The sequence below is a fragment of the Hoplias malabaricus genome, chromosome 5 (assembly GCF_029633855.1).
Source record: "Hoplias malabaricus isolate fHopMal1 chromosome 5, fHopMal1.hap1, whole genome shotgun sequence".
Classification (NCBI taxonomy): domain Eukaryota; kingdom Metazoa; phylum Chordata; class Actinopteri; order Characiformes; family Erythrinidae; genus Hoplias; species Hoplias malabaricus.
This window is the reverse complement of record NC_089804.1, coordinates 30,622,775-30,645,817: the sequence shown is the minus strand read 5'-3', so window position 1 is coordinate 30,645,817 and position 23,043 is coordinate 30,622,775. Positions and strand designations below refer to the sequence as shown.

The 23,043-nt window shown below is 39.5% G+C and overlaps 1 protein-coding gene across 1 annotated transcript in view; it reads right to left on the bottom strand.

Annotated features, from left to right (window-relative positions):
* Positions 1 to 20,983, bottom strand: part of skib (v-ski avian sarcoma viral oncogene homolog b) — a 68,898-nt gene extending 47,915 nt beyond the window's left edge. The window contains exon 1 of the mRNA XM_066672908.1: positions 19,633 to 20,983. Coding sequence (XP_066529005.1) covers positions 19,633 to 20,535 — 903 coding nt within the window. The 5' untranslated portion in view covers positions 20,536 to 20,983. The remainder of the gene's footprint in view (positions 1 to 19,632) is intronic.
* Positions 20,984 to 23,043: the final 2,060 nt, after the last annotated feature.

Genomic DNA, 23,043 nt, shown 5'->3' with positions numbered 1-23,043 from the left:
GCTTTTAAGTTAATGCTTGCAACACACACATTGTTGTGACAAGGAAATATGAATGAAAATGTAATATATTTAAATTATAACTTTTTTAAATATATTTAAGTACAGTATAATGTGTTACAATATTTTTCAAGAAAACACTGCAAGACCATCACCATCCATTGTACATACCATGTGAAAACTTGAAATGGAAATGGAGAAATATGTGCAGGGCAAGGCCAGGAATCACTGTTGAATTAGTGGTCCTTCAAATGATATTAAATGAGAAAATGTAATAAACAGTCACACGTGCTCAGGAATATTTCAGAAAACCGTTGTCACTTAACATAGTCCGTTTCACCAGGAAAATTACACTCAAAACATGGATGACTTCTGTTTGATGGTACCATTTATGTGGAGGTCTATGTTGATATATGATGCATGCTGCCATCCATTTCCTAAGATATGCACTTTTATTCCAGCAAGAACATTCCAGCCTTTATTCTGCATGTTTGCCTACATTTCAGGTCTTTCTCCTATAGAACTTCACGAGGAGAGGAATCACAACAGATTGTTGAGCAGATGAAGTCTTATATCAAGCACAAATGGACAAAACCTATAATAGAAAATTAACAATTCGTATAATCAGTTTCCTATTGATTAAAATCTGTAATTAAAATAAAATATGTCACGCAGTGGTAAACATACCTCTGTTCAAGTTTGTCAGGGAAAACATGTTCCGTTTTCCATAGACAGTTAGATAAAAATTCAAGGCAATTATTAAATCACAGATTCTAGTTTATAACTGCATTTTACAAACAATCTCCACTTTCCTGGAGCAGGCTTAAAGTTTAAAACACAACTAAAAACTTCTTGTTTGTACATGTAGATATCCTCTATGAACACTGAATAACTCCACTCCTACACATGATTGTAAGAAAGTTTTTAGTTTCTAAAGCAGTCTTTAAAACATTAACAGTCAGGCTCATCTGAAATGCATGAGCTATCTTCTATAAGCAGTGGGGGTGGTCTGTAAGCCATTCGTAGGCGAGGGTAACATGCTGGTTCGTCACACACACACAAACACACACACACACACACAGACACACACCCCTGTTTACCTGTGTAATATTACATAAATGTGCTTAATTACAGTCTAGGAAGCTAGCAATAATACAGGCTAGCACTAGCTTCAGCAAAAAAAAACTCAGCAAGATAAAGCTGCAACTAGAAGTGCATAGGCTCAAGAGTATAATTGGAAACTCATAATTCTGTATAAAACACTATGGCCAAACTGTAGTTAGCATGTAGCACTCTACCATCCAAGATTATTTGCATAATTTTATAATCCATTACTATGATTCATGAAATAAAGTGTACTTTTGGATTCAATTTAGAGTCTGCACTGGTGGGTAAGGGTTAGAATTTCCACCATTTCTTTTGCATGCTTCATTAATAATAATAATAATAATAAATATATATAAATACATTTATTTATAGGGCACTTTTCAAAAATACTCAGTCACTTTACATACAAAAAAAATCAGAAAAACTAAAGTGCAAAAGAAAATTAAAGGCTTATTAAATGCACTTCAAATAAGAAAAATCGAATAAAATACAACACTATATCAAACAAACTGCCAAACTGAAAAGCCAAGTTAAGTTTTGATAATGAACAACATTAGCTCATATTAAAAGCAGATCTGAAAAGATGAGATGTCATGAAATTAATAATATAAAATCTCTCCTTCAACTTACAACCCCGATTCCAATGAAGTTTGGGACGTTGTGTAAAACAATTAAAAACAGAATATGATGATTTGCAAATCCTTTTGAACCTTTGTTCAGCTGAATACACTACAAAGACAAGATATTTAATTGAAAATTATTTTTTATGTTACGTTAAAATGTTAATTCATTTTGAATTTGAGGCCTGCAACACCTTCCAAACAGTTGGGACAGGGGTATGTTTACCACTGTGTTACACCACCTTTCCTTTTCACAACGCTCATTGAGTGTCCTCAATGTTTGGGAACTGAGGGCACTAATTGTTGAAGCTTTGTAGGTGGAATTCTTTCCCATTCTTGCTTGATGTACAACTTCAGTTGCTCACCAGTCCATTGTCATATTTTGCGCTTCATAATGCCTCACACATTTTCAAATGGGAGGCAGGTCTGGACTGCAGGCAGGCCAGTCTAATACCCACACTCTTTTACTACAAAGCCATGTTGTCGCAACATGTGCAGAATGTGGCTTGGCATTGTCTTGCTGAAATAAGCAAGGACGTCCCTGAAAAAGACATTGCTTGGATGGCAGCATATGTTGCCCCAAAACCTGTATGTACTTTTCAGCATGAAATGGTGCCTTCACAGGTGTGCAAGGTACCCATGCCATGGGCTTCAACACACCCCCATACCATCAGAGATAGTGAATATATATATATATATATATATATAAAAATCGGCATCGGCCGATATATTAGCGCAAGAGGCCGATATTTACACAATGCACACAGGCAATGCTGTGGGCAGCTCCATCATTCTGGCTGTTAGAGTGGCCCTTGCGTCCATTTTGTCATCTTACAGGCAGACGTCATTGAGCACAAGTACAAGCCTCCAATCTGTCGCTGCATGCAGTCTCATCAGAAAAAACAGTATGAATTATTTTATTTTCTTTAGCTCTCACTATTTGTTACTGGCTGCTCCTTGTAACATACATCCAATAATCTGCTATCATAAATGACTGAGTTGATAGTTGTAACCTAGAATCCCAGCATTATTTAGCCTCTTATTTCGTTCATTGGTTGGCAGCGCCTATAAAAAAATAAATAAATAAATAAAATCACTCATTGTTATACCCGTCAGTATATCTCAAGGACTACAGGTCTAAAGTCAACAGTTAATGTACCAAATTAAAGCTTAAAATCACTGCTTTTCATTGATTTAATCATTTTATATATAATCCCACTCAATAAATAAGCATTTTTGCTATGTTATTGGAAATTGTTATGAAAAAAATATTGGTGACAGTACAGATTTTTCACGGTGCCATATTTGAGTCAGAGCATACATATCATACACCAATCGAATGGGCAGACTCTCAGGATCACAAGGATATATGCTAAAATCTAGGACTAAGGAATTAAAGCAGAAAAAATAAGATATTCCAAACTTCAGGTTTCTCCCTCATCAATGACAAAACCGCTGCTTCTCGAAACTGAAGAGCCCACAAGCGGCTCACACACAAAGTTAACAAAGCAACGCTTACCTTAGATAGTCCCCTTCAAAACGACACCAAGTCTCTTCATCAAACCGTTTATGAGTAATCCTCATGTTTGTGTCATGGTATTGGCCGAAAAAAAAAAAAAAAGTACACGTTTTCAAAAAAAAAATTTAAATATGATCCCCGTGGACCCATGTCTCACAGCTTTCCAACGACATGTCAGTCAAGTCTGTAGACCAATCAGGGGCAGAGTTATGACAATGTGCACCCAAGGAGGAGGGACAAACACGCAGCAGAGTGCATATTTTTCAGCGCCTAAAAGACCCAGACACCATGAGAGAGACTCAAACGGTTCTATTTGGCAGCCACAATCTCCACAAACAAAATTCAAGTCAATAAACATGTTTCAAAGCTTAGATGTTTTTTACTAGTTCCATTTCTCCCACTGAGGACATTTAAATGCAGCAGGGGTGTGGGGAAGGTTGCCTTGCTCTACAGCCAATCAGAGTGCAGCTCATTTAAAAGAACACTGTACTCGGTGAGAAACAAGTGTAAACACCAGAAATAAACTCATTACATCAGAATAAAACACACCATAACTCAGGGTTTTTACTGTCTGGTGAGGGTAAATGGCCAATTGGTGAGGGACAGGAGACGGGATTCTCATAGAAAGTTAAGAAAAGATGAGATGTCGACATTAGATCTAGACAAGATATATACACTGTATTCTTGCAGTAAACATAATCATTTTCCATATGGAGAGGTTGGGGTCTAAAGAGATACTTGGAGAGGCCATCTGTCCACTGTCTGCTCCAGCTTGAATAACTTCAAATGAGTATGAGTACCCCTCGAGACACAATTTTAAAAAGAAAAAAGTAATGGGACTCATGAACTCTTCAGTTTATAGTCACTAACATTTTTTTTCCAAAAATAAGATAAGCGCCTACAATTTTTCGTGTTTTTCATAAGCGTTTGACTACGTCATATATATTTCAGGACCTCTAAATGGTTTCTTTTACAAATTTAAAGAGTTTTCTGTAAAAACAAATCATTATAATGCTTCTAGTTTATTCACTGCCTGAGGAATGGGAATATCGGCTTTACATATCGGCAATCGTCCACTACTTTGTCTAAATATCGGCATCGGCTATCAAAAAACCCATTTCGGGCGATTACTAAACAGAGGTGCTGGCTTTTGAACTTTGCATTGATAACAATCCGGACAGTCGTTTTCCTCTTTGGCCTGGAGGACATGACGTCCATGATTTCCAAAAACAATTTGAAATGTGGACTTGTCAGACCACAGGACACTTTTCCACTTTGCATCAGTCGATCTCAGATGAGCTCGGCCCCAGAGAAGCTAGCAGCGTTTCTGGGTGTTTTTGATATATAGCTTTCACTTTGCATGGAAGAGTTTTAACTTGCTTTGTAGATGGAGCGATGAACTGTGTTCACTGACAATGTTTTTCTGAAGTTTTCCTGTGCCCATGTGGTAATATTCGTTACTGAATATCATCAGTTTAACGAACCTCAATTGAACATTAAATATCTTGTTTGCAGTGTATTTAAGTTTTACACAACGTCCCAACTTCATTGGAATTGGGGTTGTACGAATATAAACATGGAATGGGTGGAAAAACAATTGTGGAAACACTTTTTACCCAGAACTGTATGATAATTTGTGACCTACAGTTAAAAAATTATGTACAGTCTGATCTTTTTTTATTTTTTATTTTTTTAAGTCATCATAACAGCAGCCACGACAGATCCAGTAGCTGTGTGTTAATGTGGTAGGGTGTTTCAAATATCAGGCCTGTCTGCGTATTTTAGTGGTGGTGTCCTTGGGCAAGGCACTTAGCCTTATTTAATCAATAAAGTTAAAGATGATCACTCAACTACAGGGCCAATCTGAAAAACTGATAATATCAACAACACTGCCTTGTCAAATGTATTGGTGGCAAAACATATCACACTATGCTTTAACCCATTCTCTCTGCGAGATCATATTATCATCCTTCTCAATGATATCTGATGCATACTGGAAAATGTTATATAAGTATCATACAGGGTGTACTGATAAAAACTCAAAAGTTTTATGCCAAATGAAATGCATACCTTTTGTTGGAAACAAAATGCTAAATATCATATGATACAACAATGTATCTGGGAAGTACCCATTTGAATTTAATATCTCTTTACTCACAAACAGTACAGAAACTCCACAGCTCACAATCCACAAGTGATTTAAAATCAGTATTTTTATTTGTCAGTGCAAACCTGAAGAACACAATTCATACATGAAGCACACAGAAAATACACAGCCAAGAGTTTTTGCACCACCACAATCTGTGGCCACTAGTTTGCAGTTTTAAGTTTTAAGAACTTGTCTAGGCATGCAGTAGCTTAGGTACACTATAAAACCACCAAGTTCACAACATGGTGCACTGACAGCAAAAGAAACAGGCAAAGCCTAAAACAAACTCTCTCTCAAATGGAGGGAGAGAGAGAGAGAGAGAAAGAAAATGAGAGACTCTCACTTATCTACCCCACCAGGGCCAGCACTGCTTTATATTTGTGATTGGGATACACATGTTTAACATTTTTAAACCATAAATCATAAACCTATTTTATCAAAATAAATCTTTTATCAAATCAGATGCCTTTATCTGACGCATATTGCACAGAATATAAGGGAGGAGTACTTAAATAACAAGTACTTGAAAGATAAACACTGTGATCATCTTTGATCAACTGAATTATGAAAATAATAGCAAACAATATATCATTCAGTGTTAGTGGGTGGCACTGTGAGAGAGGACCTGGTTGGCATAGAGCCGCACAATACACACTGCAAAGTCAGTAGACAGATGGGGATGGAGATGAGGAGGCGGTAAGCTCATATTAATCTCTTCCCCCACCGGCCTAGATGATCCAGGAATTATGCACGCAAACTCGCACGCAGAGGGCCACCTCCATACACAGCCATGGGTAAATTGGTTATCAAGTCCATTCAACACCTCAGAGCCCAATATACTAAATGTTGTTCTCAGATTATACTGGTGTTTTGCATGACAGATTTATTGAAATAACACATGAGCATTGTCCCAAATGGACCTGGCAAATAACTGATATTGATTAACACACAATATTAGATTTAATGTAATAAATCCAATGAAATTCTGATTAAAGCAAATGACTCAAAAGAAACTTCTTAAATTAGCAGAAATTCTATAGAAACTTACAAACACACATTCATTGTGGCCTCTGTCACTTTAAACCACACTATTATGCTTAAAATCTTAGAGAGGACATCATGTGGAGAAGAACAAAGACAAGTTTCATATCTGTTCCATTCAAAAGTTACATGAGAATCTGATTCTAATTTACTGCACAAATCTGTTCGCTCTGGGTACACCGTCAACTTCTGCATGACATGTGCTGGATAAAAGAAAATAACAGATTAAAAACCAGTTATATAGCTGTCTTCCCCCCAACTCCGGCTGTCCCTCTATTTCCGGCCACTGCCGTATATGGTGCAGTTCTGCTCTCTCTTCTCCAATCACAGGGGGTAAAACAATAAAACGTAAGTTCACGCATCAGTCGAACATTTAAACATCAGTCTTGCAAAACATCATAAACCTAAACAATATTTAAGTATCTCTAACAGTGTTGTAATCCATTATGTGCAAAACTGCATGTAATACACAACACATTTACATTTCGTGACGGATATTTCCCTCAGTGTAAATGTTAGCTTACCGGTTAGCTTCCTTTTCTCTAAGGGGAAAAAATCTACTGCCATTGTAGTCCTTATATGTAGAGTACGGATACCAACACAGGACAAACGTAATCTCATTGTAAACCTCTCAAAACCATTGAATGTGGTAGCAACTGTCTCGTTTGACTGTCACAAGCAGGAGAATTGCCAAAGTTAGGGGGGCCAATAATCTTAGCAGTTTTGGCACCTACTACAAAAGCGTTTATCTAAAAACATATTTTCTTTCAAAATCAAGCAAACCTTTGACATTAATCTACACACATATGACTCCTCAAAAATAACTATTTATTTACAGTTAGCTAAGATTTCTGATGTTGTATTTACAAGTGGCCGGAACTAGGTATACTGATGCTAGCTAATTAATTCAATATGCATCGGTGTGACTGATTATCTTAATAATATGTTTTATTTGGAATATGGATAACCCATTGATAAACCCTTGATGTGTAATGTTGTAAAAGGCTAGCCAGCATTATTTTGACTTGAGCAATTATGGTATAAATATAAATTTGTATATATGGTATAATTACATTGGCATATGATTGATATTATTGTTGAACACTGCATTAATGCTATATTGTTATTCATTTTATACCATTATTATAGTGCTTGAAAAGCACTTCTTATATTTTATTATAATTATTATTATTATTCTCTGGTTTTCTGTGATTAATACAATCTGAACCCTTTAATGTACAGAGGGCTCCAGCCAAAAAGTTCACGTTCAAGTTCACAAAATCCCACAGACATGCAGGCATTTTTGGATAGCCACACACGTCCATGTGATTGAAGGTAAAAAAAAATGTAAAATAATAATAATAAAAAAATTATATAATAATCAAAAGTTGTCACCTGTTGCCAGTGGTGATTTAATTCATTATTTTAATCACAAATTAATATTTGATGTCACAATTGCAACCATTTTAGTCGCAACTTGGATCCCTGGTAAAAACTCTTCAAATGGCCTTTAGAAGCTCTTGGCACTAAGAGGTGTGCTATGTAACTGGAGTCAATCGGATTTGTGGTTTTTAATAAATTTGCGTTTAAAAATAAAAAACCTCCCATCAAAGATGTCAGTCACACTCTAACTGCCACTGAGTCTCACAGATAGAGCATACACGCACTGCCTCTCATCTCTCTCACTGACACATACCTCTCCCATTGCACACTCACCACCCCCATTTTCTCTCTCACTGACACATACTAACCTCTCCCACTACAGTCACCTGCCCCCTTGGTATAATTCTAAACTTGGGTGTTATGTGAAACGTTCTATGGCATCAAAATAGGTTCTAAAGAACTGAGAACCACAAAACAGAATCAATAAACAATAAATGTATTTTTATAATTGAGAAAACTGTCATTAATATTGAGAGTTATAAAAACAGGTTTGTAAACAATATTTGCTTGAAGAATCCGTTTTTGCTTTCATTCCACGTTTTCTCAGTTGCGATTCCCTCAGTCTCGCTTTCACCTCCAGAACTTTCTCGCTTTTGACGGTGTCAGGAACTAGACAGTCATTGGATGCTAAAGTTAAGCCCCACCCACCCAGCAGATTCTGCACACACTCCCTGATTGCAAAATGACTCTAAGCTATGACGAACTGTGCATTACTAAAAGACATAATCGTTAAAAATATTTGATATGGCTTACCTGTGTTTACCGATCGGTCTTTTTCCAATCAGTGTAAGATTGCCACGCTCTCACTGACGTAGCGGGGTGTGCAGAATCAGCTGGGTGGGCGGGGCTTAACTTAAGCAGCCAATGACTGTCTACATCCCAACCTCCATCAAAAGTCAAAGTGAGAAACTTCTGGAGGCGAAAGAGAGACTGAGAATAGCGCAATCGAGAAAAGGCGGAATGAAAGCGAAAACGTATTCAAGAATATTAAACTCAAAATTGAAGATTATATACAGAAATATTCTGTTTATAAACCTGTTTTTATAACTCTGAATATTAATGACAGTTTTCTCAATTACAAAATTATATTTAATGGCTATGGATTCTGTTTTTTGGTTCTCAGAAATTTAAGACCCATTTTGACGCCGTAACGTTCAGCATAGCTAAAAAAAAAAATGAAATATGATCCTCAAAAATTACCAAAATATGCTCCTAGGAGCTCTCAGAATAGTTAGGTCGTGGTCCAATATACTAACCACCATGCGTGATTAACAGCTCTCCATCGCTGTAGAACCGAATGCTGTTAACGTTACTATGGCATTTAATTTGAACTGAAGTTGTCAATTTACATAAGGTAATATTACATAATAAAACGGCACAGGTGAGTAGAATTAGCATTATACAGTCATTCATGTATGATCCTACAGACATCTTTGGTCTTTAATGTGTCTGTGGTGTGGTTTCATGTGATTATTTATATTATATATAAACTTAGCACAAAAAGTAAGGAAATTTATGTTTGGTAGATTATTTCTTTGTAATAACAATGATTCTTGGCAATAAGTCTTATACCTTTGGAAAGCCTATTAATTTCCGTTTTAAATGGTGCCACATTTATAAGAAACATGCATTTATGGGATGAGCAGTAGAGCTGAGTATGTGGGTTGCACCCATGAAAAATTAGCCAAATCCTCTTTGCCAATGCCATTTGGTGTTTGATGGACTGGATGATTGAAGTTTGAAGAAACAAGACATATTGGCAATTTAACACTTTATTCATTTAACAAACAGGAGCCTCAGCAGCATGTGGAAGAACGATACACAGCCACAACAGCCTGACAGCTCCTCCTCATGCTGGTCATCAGCCTAGTCACAGACTGCTGTGGGATGGCATCCCATTCTTCAACCAGCATTTGTCACAAGTCAGCCAACAGATTCAGATTCATTTATTTGTCACATAAAATCTGATAAAACCCGATCTGTGGGGGCGAGCGCTGTCATCTTGGAGGACAGAGTTCAGTACCAGACTGTGGAGATATAGGATTGCCACTAGTTGTAGAATTTCATCTCAATATCTCTGCATTGAGATAGCATCCAAAGATGACAAGCCTCGTTTTTCCAGTGAGGGAGATGCCGCCCCACACCATCACACTGCCTCCACCAAAACATGTTACTCTTATCAGTGCAGCAATCAGCATAGCTTTCTCATGTGTCTTCACACTTTGACCCTATGATTCAACTGCTATGGGCAGAATCTGGACTCATTGCTGAGCACAACATTCCTCCAAAATGTTCAGGTTCCGGTGCACATGTTGCCTACACCAGCGCAAAAAGGCCAGACGGTGAAGGGCAGTCATGGGAGGCTTCCTGGCAGCCCGATGAGACCAGAGATTGGCTGTGTTGACTACTTGGGATGCCCACTTCGCAGCCTGTCTCTGACATGCCCCGTTATATGGAACTTGGCCTTCAATTTGAAGATGCCACCAAGGCTCATTCCAAATAATGCTGCAACTTGGTTTTGAGGAACACCAGCTGGAAGTTGCCTTGTCGCATGGACCCTATCCAGATCAGTCAAACATAGCATGTGGATTCTAGGAGCAGACACCTACTAACAACTGCAGCAGGTCACAGGTGCTGCCAATCAGGTGCGTGGGGGTACCAGAAGGTGAAAACAAGTATTAATAGCAACAACAAAATAAGAAGTTTGGCATTTTTCATGAATGCAACCAACAACTCAGCCCACAAATGCATGTTCCTTACAAATGTGGCATCAGTTAAAAGAGAAATTAACAGGCTTTCCAATGGTATAAGATTTATTGCCAAGAAGCACTGTTACAACAAAAAAATAATCTACTAAATTATTATATTATAATAATTATTATAATAATCTACTAAATTAAACAATTTGGAGTGTCTAGAAATTGGTTCTCCCTACTGCTGCTACTCTGCTGTAATGCCGATCCAAGACTGGCTTTTATCCCCGCTGTTACTTTACTGTACACACCGTTCCAGCGTGGCCGCCATCTCCGCTGTACTGCCGACCAAGTGGGTCTGCTTTTCCCACTGTTAATCTGCTACACACACCAGCTGATAACACCACTGATACGCCATTAAACACACCAACTGTGTGTTGCTGCCATCTCTGCTCTACTCAGACTTAATCCATTCTGTATCGTTTAGTGTTGTTTGTTCTGTTTATGTCTTTCATTTCTTCCCAATAGTTTGCTGAATAGCTGGATAACTTGCTTGTTTACTAGCTCACCAGAGTCTTCAACTCAGAGGAGTGGCAGCTATGGAGAAATTTCCCCTTTCTAACACCAGTACATTTGTAATTAATTCACAATACAGTTTTTGAGTTGTGCGTTTGTTTGGCACTAGGGAGGGTCTCAGCCATCACATGCATTTTCTGAGTGTACTCTGGCAGGTCATAATGGTGTTTTTGGTAAAGAAATTTCAAAATTGTTTGAGGTATTCCACTTTTCAGCCAAACATTTTCTCATAAATTCATTACACATTTACCTAGAGACTTAATTTAAATTTTAAACAGTTAAAAATGTCCTGTTTCTGACACCTGTATGCTTAAAATAAGTTATGAGCAATTGTTTGGCACTAGGAAAGGTCCTTACAAAAAATTTGCACCAAACTGATCGCCAGGATGTTCTTGACATAATGATGTATTTGGAATGCATTGAAGTTATCTTCTGTCAGAGCCAGAGGTGTGTGTGTGCGTGTGTGAGAGAGTGAAGGAGGGTAAGAGACAGTGTCCTGCCCTGTTTGTGTGTGTGACAAAAAAGAAAGATAGGCATAGGGACACCCATAGCCCCGTTCCACCAAAAGAACACTGGTTCTTGAACTAGCTCCATTCTGGCTTATAGGAACCTTGGTGTTTTACACCAGTTTTAAACAGCAGTTAGAAGATTGCAGAGCATATACACTAGCTGCAGGCATTAGTGCTCGTTACATACATCTTCATAGGTGTTGCCATTGCTCCTTGCACCTGTACGATTACAGGTGCTGACCATAAAATTTGAATATTATGAAAAAGTTGATTTATATTAGTAGTTCCATTTAAAACGTGAATATTATACTCATTCATTACACACAGGCTGATATATTTTGAGTGTTTAAAGCTTTTAATTTGATTATTATATCGGACAACTAATGAAAACCCCAAATTCAGTTATACCAGAAAATTTGAATATTAAGACCAATACAAAAAAATTGATGGCCAACTGAAAAGTATGAACATGTACAGCACTCAATACTTAGTTGGGGCAATGCAGTGTGGCATGAAGTCGATCAGTCTGTGGCACCGCTCAAGTGTTATGAGAGCCCAGGTTGTTCTGATAGCAGCTTTCAGCTCTTCTGCATTGATGGGTCTGGCATATTGCATCTTCCTCTTCACAATACTCCATAGATTTTTTTATGGGGTTAAGGTCAGGCTAGTTTGCTGGCCAATTAAGAACAGGGATACTATGGTCCTTAAACCAGGTACTGGTAGCTTTGGCACAGAGTCTGCAGGTGCCAAGTCCTGTTGGAAAATGAAATCTGCATCTCCAGAAAGTTGGTCAGCAGCAGGAAGCATGAAGTGCTCTAAAACGTCCTTGACCTAGGACTTCAGAAAACACAGTGGACCAACACCAGCAGATGACATGGCACCCCAAACCATCACTGACTGTGGAAATTTTCCACTGGACCCCAAGTAACGTGGATCCTATGCCTCTCCTCTCTTCCTCCAGACTCTGGGACCTTGATTTCCAAAGGAAATGCAAAATGTACTTTCATCAGGGAGCATAACTTTGGACCACTCTGTGGCAGTCCAGTCCTTTTTGGAAGCGAGATGCTTCTGACGTCATCTTTTGTTCAAGAGTGGCTTGACACAAAGAATGCGACAGCTGAAACCCATATCTTGCATATGTCCGTGCGTGGTGGTTCTTGAAGCACTGACTTCAGCTGCAGTCCAGTCTTTATGAATCTCCCCCACATTTTTGAATGGGTTTTGTTTCACAATCCTCTCCAGGGTGCGGCCATCCCTACTGCTTGTACACTTTTTTCTACCACATTTTCCTTCCCTTCGCCTTTCTATTAATGTGCTTGGACACAGAGCCCTGAACAGCCAGCCTCTTTAGCAATGACCTTTTGTGTTTTGCCTTGCTAGTGTAAGGTGTCAATGGTCATCCTTTGAACAAATGTCAAGTTAGTAGTCTTCCCCATGATTGTGTAGCCTACAGAACTAGACAGAGTCCATTTGCAGGTTTTGAGTTAATTATCTGATTAGAGTGTGGCACCAGGTGTCTTCAATATTGAACCTATTCATTCATTATCTGTAACCGCTTAACCAGTTCAGGGTCACGGTGGGTCCAGAGCCTACCTGGAATCATTGGGCGCAAGGAGGGAATATACCCTGGAAGGGGCGCCAGTCCTTCACAGGGCTGAACCTTTTCACAATATTCTAATTTTCTGAGATACTGAATTTGGGATTTATTTGTTGTCTGTTCCATTCATCAAATTAAATAAATAAACCTTTGAAATATATCAGTCTGTGTATAATGAATGAGTATAATATACAAGTTTCACTTTTTGAATGGAATTACTGAAATAAAACAACTTTTTCCAGCACCTGTAGACATGCACACAAGTCGTCACGGTTTTGGTTGAAAAACTATTCTTTTATTCCCGCTGCAAAAAAACTTTTTTGGGTTGCGGAACCCTTTTTTTGTTGGTGGAAATGCACTGAACGGTTCAAAATTAGGTTTGCGAACTGGAACGGAGCCCGCTCCACGCTGGTGGAAATGTGCTACCAGTCTTCTTATCAGGGTGGGACAACAATCTAAGCTGCGCAATCATTTGCCATTTCGTTTAGGATAAGCAGGTTTCTAGTTTACATTTATGAGACGCTCCAGAGCCCTCAACACAGATGCCAATTCACAGATGGATATAAATTGTGTTCTGAAGGAGTTCACAGATGGAAAACTGTTTGGGTCACTGATAAAATTTCTTCTGCAATAAAAATTTCTGCAGATTATGCCAACACCAATTCATAATGTGCTATTGTTGTAAATGTTCTGCTGGCAACCTATTTGCCTTTTGTTGGGTCTTTTATCAGATAGCCATCTGTCCAGTTGGAGATCCAAAAGGTCATGTCACTGGCTGGCTGGAAATAAAAAAAAGGGGGGTTGGGGCAGGGGAGGTGGTTCACTGGCTTTGCAGAGAGGTTACGTGTCACGGACCTTGGTCTAAACATGTCAAGGCCCCAGCGGACAGAGCTGCAATTTCTTAATGAATGTCCAACACCATTTTCCCAACAATCTGTCCACTGCTGCAGCAGGCCAGACAAAGTCTGGACACTGGCCTCAAAGGATTCAGGTCAGTTCTTTATCCACAACACAGACTCTGCGGCATGTCCTTTCAGTCATGTGATAATGTGGACTACTTATTTAGCAACAGCTGGACATAACCATTATTGCTTACAAAAAACTAAAAGGATAGAAAATGTGACAAAGAAAAACATGTTTAGCTATTTTAAAATATCAGGTAGCCTTTATCATTTCATAAATGCATGACAAATTGATCAATACAATTTTTGAAAAATAAATCTTTCCAGATTAAAGTACTATTAATCAATACAAAGAGCATCTCCCCAAGATTTCACATAGCAAAGCCTAAGAAAAATTTGTAAATACAATGTTGTACACCATTCACTGGATATTTCAACAACCAGACACTAAAGCCTTCTTTAAAGAACGTACAACATAAGTGATAACACAGAATTGGTGTGTGGTGTGTAAGTGAGATAGGGCAGTCTGCTTCACATTCATTCAACTCCATCAGGATGATTTATTACCCCCCTACTCACACCCTACTCACACACGTCCCGGGGGAGCTGACCGCCATACTAACTGGGACACTTCTGACAATGAACCAGTACAAAGACTCACCCGAAAACACACACCATCCTGAACAGATCGGATAAATTTTCATTTAAAATGTTCAACAATATATTCTAGCAGAAACATGATTTCATGTTGGAAGCGAGTGAGCTGGGCCCTACGTGTAGCTCGAATGGACTGGTATGGGATACATCTTTTCCTGTGTACCTTTACATTTACAATAAGCGATTCTGTGTTAAGTGTAGCACATTTAATGTAAAACCCTAAGAACACTTCAACAACACAAACAAATTCAAATGTAATTCAAATCAAATTTATTTGTATAGCGCTTTTTACAATGGATGTTGTCACAAAGCAGCTTCACAGAATTCCAGTAAAGTTTTAACATTAAATGTAAAAGATATAAAAATCCCCCAGCAGAGAGCAAGCCAGAGGCGACAGTGGTAAGGAAAATCTCCCTCTGAGCTGAGGAAGGAAGGGAACATTGGGAGGAACCAAGGTCCACAAAGGGAGACCTATACCCCTCTGGTCAATAATAATAGAAGTTCTGGGATTTTCTTCAGTGCATGATGATTAAGAATAAATGGCACTGCATTTCTTAAGCACATTGCTAACATCTATGTTGACATAGCAATCAATATTGAATTTAGAATACAGAATGTGTCATGTTTCTCACAAAGAATAAAACTGCATTTGTCCTAATCAGCACGTCAAGCCTAGAGTAACACCATGGTACCCCCCTCCCCCAACACACACACCACACTCAGCAGCTGCCAAATGGCGTCTGTGACCGCTCACACACAGGGTCAGCAGTGACCCCAAACACCACAGGTTTTTGGGGGATGACCTGTACACCCCCATATACTCACACACAGCACCCTTCAAAACAAAATGCTTACTTCTCTCTCATCCCCCAGACCTCACTATCTCTTGCTCATAATAAAGTCCCAACAGCACCATTTATCATATGCAGAGGCCCTTGAGCATGAAAACAATCCCTATTTCTAAAGGCAAGTCACAAATATAGCGATGCACAATATTGGCAACTGAAATGTGGATTTTTTTAAATTAATGTCATCTATTTGATATTGGAATTTCAGCCAATACTACAACTGATAATTTGGTGCCTTTTTTGAGCTTGCACATATGTGCTGTAACTGCACAACTATGTATGCCGTTTCATTTTTCACAGTTTCTGCAGAAAACAGTTTCATTACAGAACATTAAATTTCTCCCTGGTGAAAACTAATTTAAAATATCAGCAATGCTCAGTACACAGTACAGATAGCAGTGTAAACACACACACACCAGGGTAAACTACAGAATGATGCTTTGAACCACCAGAGTGCAGGAGCCCTTCCTATATAAAACACATGAAAAGAGATATTTTGAATACATTTAATTTATTACTGGAACACAATGATAAACAATTACACAAACTAGCTTCAACTCTCATTCTTCAAAACAAATCCGGTGCTGCACCCCTTAACTACTACATATGTGCCTATACATCCAGGTATTTATATAGCTAAACTCACAAATGTAATGTTATTAACAACATTTACTTCTTGTTAACGGCACATTAAAAAATGTAAAGTTTCAGAGCCATAAAAAAATACATATTTCCACAATGATGTATCAAATAGGAAGGCATAATCTTATCCTTAATCTTAAGCCCGACTGAACAACTCATGAGGATATTGGTCAAGAAATGCACTTTCTAAGGACTGCTGCTGATTGTGTTAGCTTGCTTCTTTGTGGTTGTTTAAATAAAGTCAGTGTTCTTTGGTGTGCTGGGCTTACACCACACATTTTTTTTGCCTCAAAATCACCATTCAGACCAGCCCCAGCATATCACACCATGTGGACATGATCATGTAGTGTTCTCTCCACCAACTAACGGCTGAACAAGTTTTGTCAGCAGCCAATAAGGACAGAGCACCGAAAGTAAACACAGGCACGTGCAGTGGAGCTCTACAATGGGGAACAGATTAAACTGTAAAACTATGGGAAACTACAAAACATTACAATGAACTGGATGCACATGTCCCCAAATATCGAGTATTACCTGTAGGAGAACACGGTGCGCCACAAAACACACTATTACAGCCTCTATTCCAACTTTATTGTAATTTTACATTCCAACTTTAATGACGCAAAACTGCTACCGCTGTTTCAGAACCATTTAAGGTGGAACATAGCCGCAACTATGTGCTATTCTACCAATCTCCAGTTCCCGCTGCAGTGAGTAGAGACCACGATGACCACGTCTTCACATCCACAATATAAAGATAATTCTGACGTTTTATTTTCTTTCTGGATCTACACAAATAGCAGAGCAAACAATAACCACAGCGAGTTGTATGTCCGTATTTATCTGTGTTTCCTAGGAAAGGCAAGTTGCGTGTTTGGTTGGGAAATTTGGGGTCATGTAGTTTGTGTGAAATTTTTCCAGTCTCCTTAAAAATGGACAAAAACAGTTGTCTAGTGTGAAATACCCAGTCAGTTTATAATCTGCCCCAAATTTAAATTTGAGCTGCATCTAGCGGCCTACATGTGCATCAGTATTTGTTTCATGATTCAACACACCTATGATACTGATGCTCTCTGTAAACTATACTAATACTGTGTTTAAGTGACAGTATCAGTGCTGATACCAATAAGGTATCAGTGCAACACTAGTTATTAATATCTGTATAGGCTACTTCAAGGTGCTAATTATCGGTTATCATATTAGCACAAAATTTTAAATCTATGCATCACTACACAAAAGACAACTTTATTTTGGTAATAGATGCTGGCTAATGTCATTTTAGGAGCAAAACATTTGAATATTTGTCTTATTTCAAATGCTTAGGAAGACAAGTGTTGAACCATTAAAAACGGTGTATCTAACTTTAAATTTCTTCTACTTTCTGATCATACATTCTGGTGTTAAAAATAAATCCCTTTTCACATTTTAAGAATAAAGGTGTCTCATGTCTAAATCTTATAAAATTCCAAAACAATGTGGAAATGCATTTCAAAAAATAAAAGCTTTTAAATTCATTAAAATAAATAAAAGACAACAAATGCAGAAAAAGTAAAAGTAATATTTATTATGGACAGGGATAAAGGACTGATCCACATCCATATGAAACACTTTGATTGCCACAGAGGTAAAACTGGAAAGAATGTTCTTTAATGATAATGTTTGTTAAATCATACACTCTAAACAGATGTATATCACATGTATTAACAATGTTCACTGGACAGTGCAGATGTTCCTGCAATTCTCATAAAGCCACTGGAGAGATATATGAATCTAAGACCTTGAACAGCAGTGGCAAATACTTTTGGTTCCAATTCAGATAACAGTACTGAATACTTAACTACTCTCCAATACCAATACCAGACTTACTTCTTTTTCCTCAAAAATGCACACCTAACATCAAGACAAGAATATGTTTATGTGCCATTTCAGTATAGATTTGTAACAGGATTGTATCAGTTTTGTTATTTATTTCCTTTTATGTCCAATCCAGCATATACTGCTGAGATCAGCTTGATACCAAAAGTCAGAATCACACCAGTACCCTCTCTAGTTCAGCTGTTACCATAAAATTATTATACTATTATTATATATATATTATTATAAAAATTAAGTAAATTGTGTGATTTTTCATCAGATGTGTTGTGGCAAATGTCTTCTTTGAAACTGCGCTATTCTATATTAAAATTATGTAACTTTCAGACCCTACTTTAGACAAATTTTTATTGTACCTCAAACTCTTATTAGTTACAGCCAGTTAGCAGTTATGACCATCACAAACACACACAGAGGTGAAGTCTGACCATTTAAGCCACAACACACAGATTATCATAAACACAAGCTGTCTGTAAACACACTTGAAAACTATCAACCTTTACATGCACAAAACCAAGAGTCCCCTACATCCCAACACTACCAGGTAAATCATTTTGCTACATTGTAAAAATGTGTTGTTTTACATTGGCCGTTGCACAAAAATTTCCAGTTTCTGAATAAAGTCACAAGAGTTTTGCTAGAGCTGTGGCCTGCTCTTGCCAGCATGATCGTTTGGGTTAATGTGGTCAAAACAGCATTCTTGAGTTCACTTCTTGATGTTCTGATAAAATCAAATCTTACTTAAAACCAAAACCATTTTTAGCCTCGGCTCATGCGGAGTACAATGATTCCGCAGGATCCCTATTCTTAAAACTCAGTTTTTAGATGCGAGAGGGTGGCAGAGTAGTTTTTTTTTTTTTATTATTGACTTTTACGTTGTACAATACATTAGTTTTGTTAGTTGCATTAGTGTAATATGTAAAATATATTATTCTAATTTTCTTTTAAGCCCTTGAATTTAAATGGCAAAGACCAGATGGCCAGACTGGCCCAGATTACACTTTTTAAACACTGCTGAACTTCTTCACAGTTGTGATCTGCTTGTTCAATTACTGAAACTATCTGCAGTAAATTAGCCCACGAATGCATGCACCTTCGAGACTTCTGATCTGAGGCCTACAGACACACTCTCAGCCTCATACAAACACAGTGTAACAAGAAAATATTTGGGCACCGCTCGTAAATTACAGGTTTGGAGATGCTTTGCTTCACTTATATACACCATTCCCACACAGGTTAAAATCTGGACGTACATATATACTGCCAAGTAACCACGGGGGCCGCACTCAAAAGTTTCCCACACACACGAGAATATGAATACAAACACCATTACTCTTCCACACACAGTTCAATATTTGCAGTTTATAAAAATGTTGGCATTTAAACCACAATGTGCATACGCGCACGGAGGCGCAGCCGAGCCAAAAAGAACTTTCAAACACACAGGTGTAAATCCTTACCGTGATTTCAGGTACACTGTGTTTCCCGCCCCTCTGAAACTTCTCCTTCAGCTCGTCCAGTCTGCGCTGTAGCTGTGTGTGCTCGGCGGGTGCCGCACGGTCCCGGTCCAGCAGCACGTACGCCCGCCAGTTGGCCGAGTCGAAGCCCCAGTGGCATGTGCGGTTCTCTCGGCGACGGTGGCTATGCACGACGAAGCGGCGCGCTGGGAACACGAGGCCGCAGTCGGAGCACTGCACGCACGCAGCACCGGGGCTCGCGTACAGCTCGGGCACAAACATGCCTTCGCAGCGACCGAAGCATTCGTGGTAGACGGGAACGCTTTTCTCGCTGCTTGCCAGCTCCGCGGCGATGCGTGGTGGCGGAGGCAGCGTGCCTCCGTGCACGAGCGCGTTGCAGAGACGCTCGGCGTCTGTCTGTGTGATGAGCCCGCACGAGGGCGCGGAGAACGGCAGCACGCCCACGACTTTGAGCACCTCGAGCTGCTCGGCGGTGCACCGCGAGCAGTACACGTGCAGCTCGTCGCACACGGCGTTGATCTGCTGCAACGAGAAGTCGCGCAGTACGGTATTGAGAATCTGTGGCAAGCACAGACGCTTCTCGCCTCCCACCACGAAGCACGAAATGGTCTCTCGCTCCAGCACCGTCTCGCAGCGCGCCGTTGAACGGTCGGGGGGCACGAGCAGCGGACCCGGGAGAACGGGCACGGGCGGTGGAGGCGGAGAGCGCGCGGAGCCCACAGCCAGCGCCTCGCTCGCTCCGCTTTTGCCCAGCTGAGGAGCCTCTCGCTGCCAGCGAGCCGAGAAGGCGGCCGGTCCGCCCAAGGAACGCATGGAGCTCAGGTGGAACTGGCGGAGGGTCTGCTGGAGCCCCGCGGGCGGCTGGAAGCTAGGAGCTGAATCCATCTCAGTACGAATAAAAATTAAGTACAAAAAGAAACGGAGTAAACAAAAACAAAAGTAAACGCCTCAAACTTTGTCCCAGTCTCTCAGCGAAGCTCGAGCTCCATCTCTCACTTTTTCCTTCAGGCGGCTAGCGAGCTAGCAGCACAGCTAGTGAGCTAACTCTTTCCTTAGCAAACACTCGTTAGCTCCTCGCGCTAACTAACTCATGTTTAGCGCACAGCGGTCCCAAAAAGAATAAATAAAAAGCTGTTTTCGTTATTTGACCGTTAATATTCCGCGTCTGTGTTTTACCAGGCAATGACAACAAATTTTGTTTGAAGTCCAAAAAAGAATGAAAGCCAAATACAACACCCAAACTCCCCTCAGCGCCGCCTCAGACAGAACGAAGGCGGACCTGCGGAGAGAGAGACAGACAGCTAGCGAGTGTCTGCTGCCTCCACCTAGAGAAAATCTCTCTCTCTCTCGGTTGCCGCTGCCCCCGCCGCGCTGGCTGTTGTATGAGCTGTTCCTCCTCCCCCCTCTAAGCGCAGCTGCGCCAACTGTAGCTCCACCAATGAGTAGAGTTTGGAACAGCACTCTTCGGTATAAAATACTACGGCTCAAAATACACACATTAATATAACGTAGTATATGACTTAACACACTTTTCTAGGTTATGGTTATCATATCCTCATTTATCCTCTAAATGCATTAACATTGTTTTTAAAAATCAATCCAAATCATTTGCAGGTATAATATTTTGGTGTATGTCCTGACACTGCATGCATTAAAGTGTGTGGCTTCCCCTTTGAAAGAGACTTCAACAGGGGTCACCTACCTTGTCCATAAGGAGTTGATGTGGCTGCAGGCTTTCTTTCCAACTGAGGAGCACACACTGAATAATAAACTACCTATCTTTATGTATTGAAATTTGTTTTTGGACACTACTACAAAATGTCAGAACACAAATAGTGAGTGAGTGGGGGCATAAGAATTCCCATGAGAGTCTTTGCTTCATATTAGTATCAGTGGCATAGCTCCTCCAAAGCAGACATCCAAGTTCCTAATGACAAAGAAGTGGCACAGAATGGTGAGATGAAGGGAGCACTAGGTGGCAGGAAAGCAATACAGAACTGGCTATAGCATAGAGCAGGGAGTTGAGATGGTCGCCTGTGTCTCAACAGACATCTAGGTGGGAATAAGGTTCTGTGCTTCTTATGCAAACACAGAAAGCTCCAGCCTCACCAGCAGGCAAAGCTCTGCACCCAAAAGCATCTCCAAGAAGGTAACAGCTGCTGCAAAGTACAAGCCCAATTTTTCACCACAGCCTGGCAGCTACCTATACACAACAGTGGAACAGAGAGCCATATACTACCAGGGATTAAAGTTAGCACTGTGCAAAACTCCATGTAGAGACATGAAGATACAAAAGAGTACATTAACTAGCAGCATTTTGTGAAAGCACTCTGGCTTCATTGCTGGTGCTGTAAAATGCATGGACCAGGTTCAACACCATATGTCAGAGTCCGGGACTTAACTGGCTAACTAGCGTCCTGTTTTCTGAATGTTAGAGAGGCAGTAGAAACCACTAATACATTAGCAATGGTAAATGATGAGGAATGAGGCAGACTCACTCTACAGCCAATGTTCCGTCCAACATGTCTGGCCTTAAGGGGGAAGAGTACTGGGTTAGAAACAAGACTAAATATCAAAATAAATCTAGGTGAGTCAGAACTTTATTCCTGTTTGGTGAGGGTAAAAAGCCATTTGGAGAGGTGCATAAGATTAATTTGCTAAGGAAGGTAAAATGTTGCCATTAAGCTTAGATTTTTTTTTTTTTCTGTAGTAATATTAATCATTTCCCTTATGGGGATGTTGGGGTCTGTGAAGATTGCAAATTAAATTTAGAAAATTGCCTAAATTGTTATGATCATATTTTGACAACTGAAGATTCATTTCAATATATTTAAAAAATCTAAAGGCTTTTCAGTAACATTACTTCTTAAAATTGCCTCTAGTTTATTGACTAGCTCAAGATTTAGGTATATAATTTAGGTATATAATATTAAAAAAAACACCTGAAGTGTTGTTAAGAGGTTAAAAACCAGCATGAAAAAATTGTGATAAAATTGAGATTGTGATCCTGAAAAAATATATATATATCATGGTATTTTTGCCATGTCACTGAAAGCAAACATTGGCAGAGAGAGAGCTACACTACAGAGCAAGTGAAATGGCACGCCTTACCAAGCATTCACTTAAACAGTTCGAGAAGCACAGTGTAACCTTGTGGTGATAGTGGCAGAAGGACTACATACCCTGGCAACAACAGAGGCATTGTGGGTCTCAAACAGCCCTCTGACAGTGAAGTGAGCAGAGTGACATGCTGCAGCAGTAGTAACAACAGAGGGACGTATACCAGCAAAGAAACTGATGAAAGTGTGGTGGTACAATAATGCTTTGCTGCATCAGGGCCTAGACTTCCCATGATTGGCAGAACTAAGAATTGCACTTCCTACCTGGAAAATC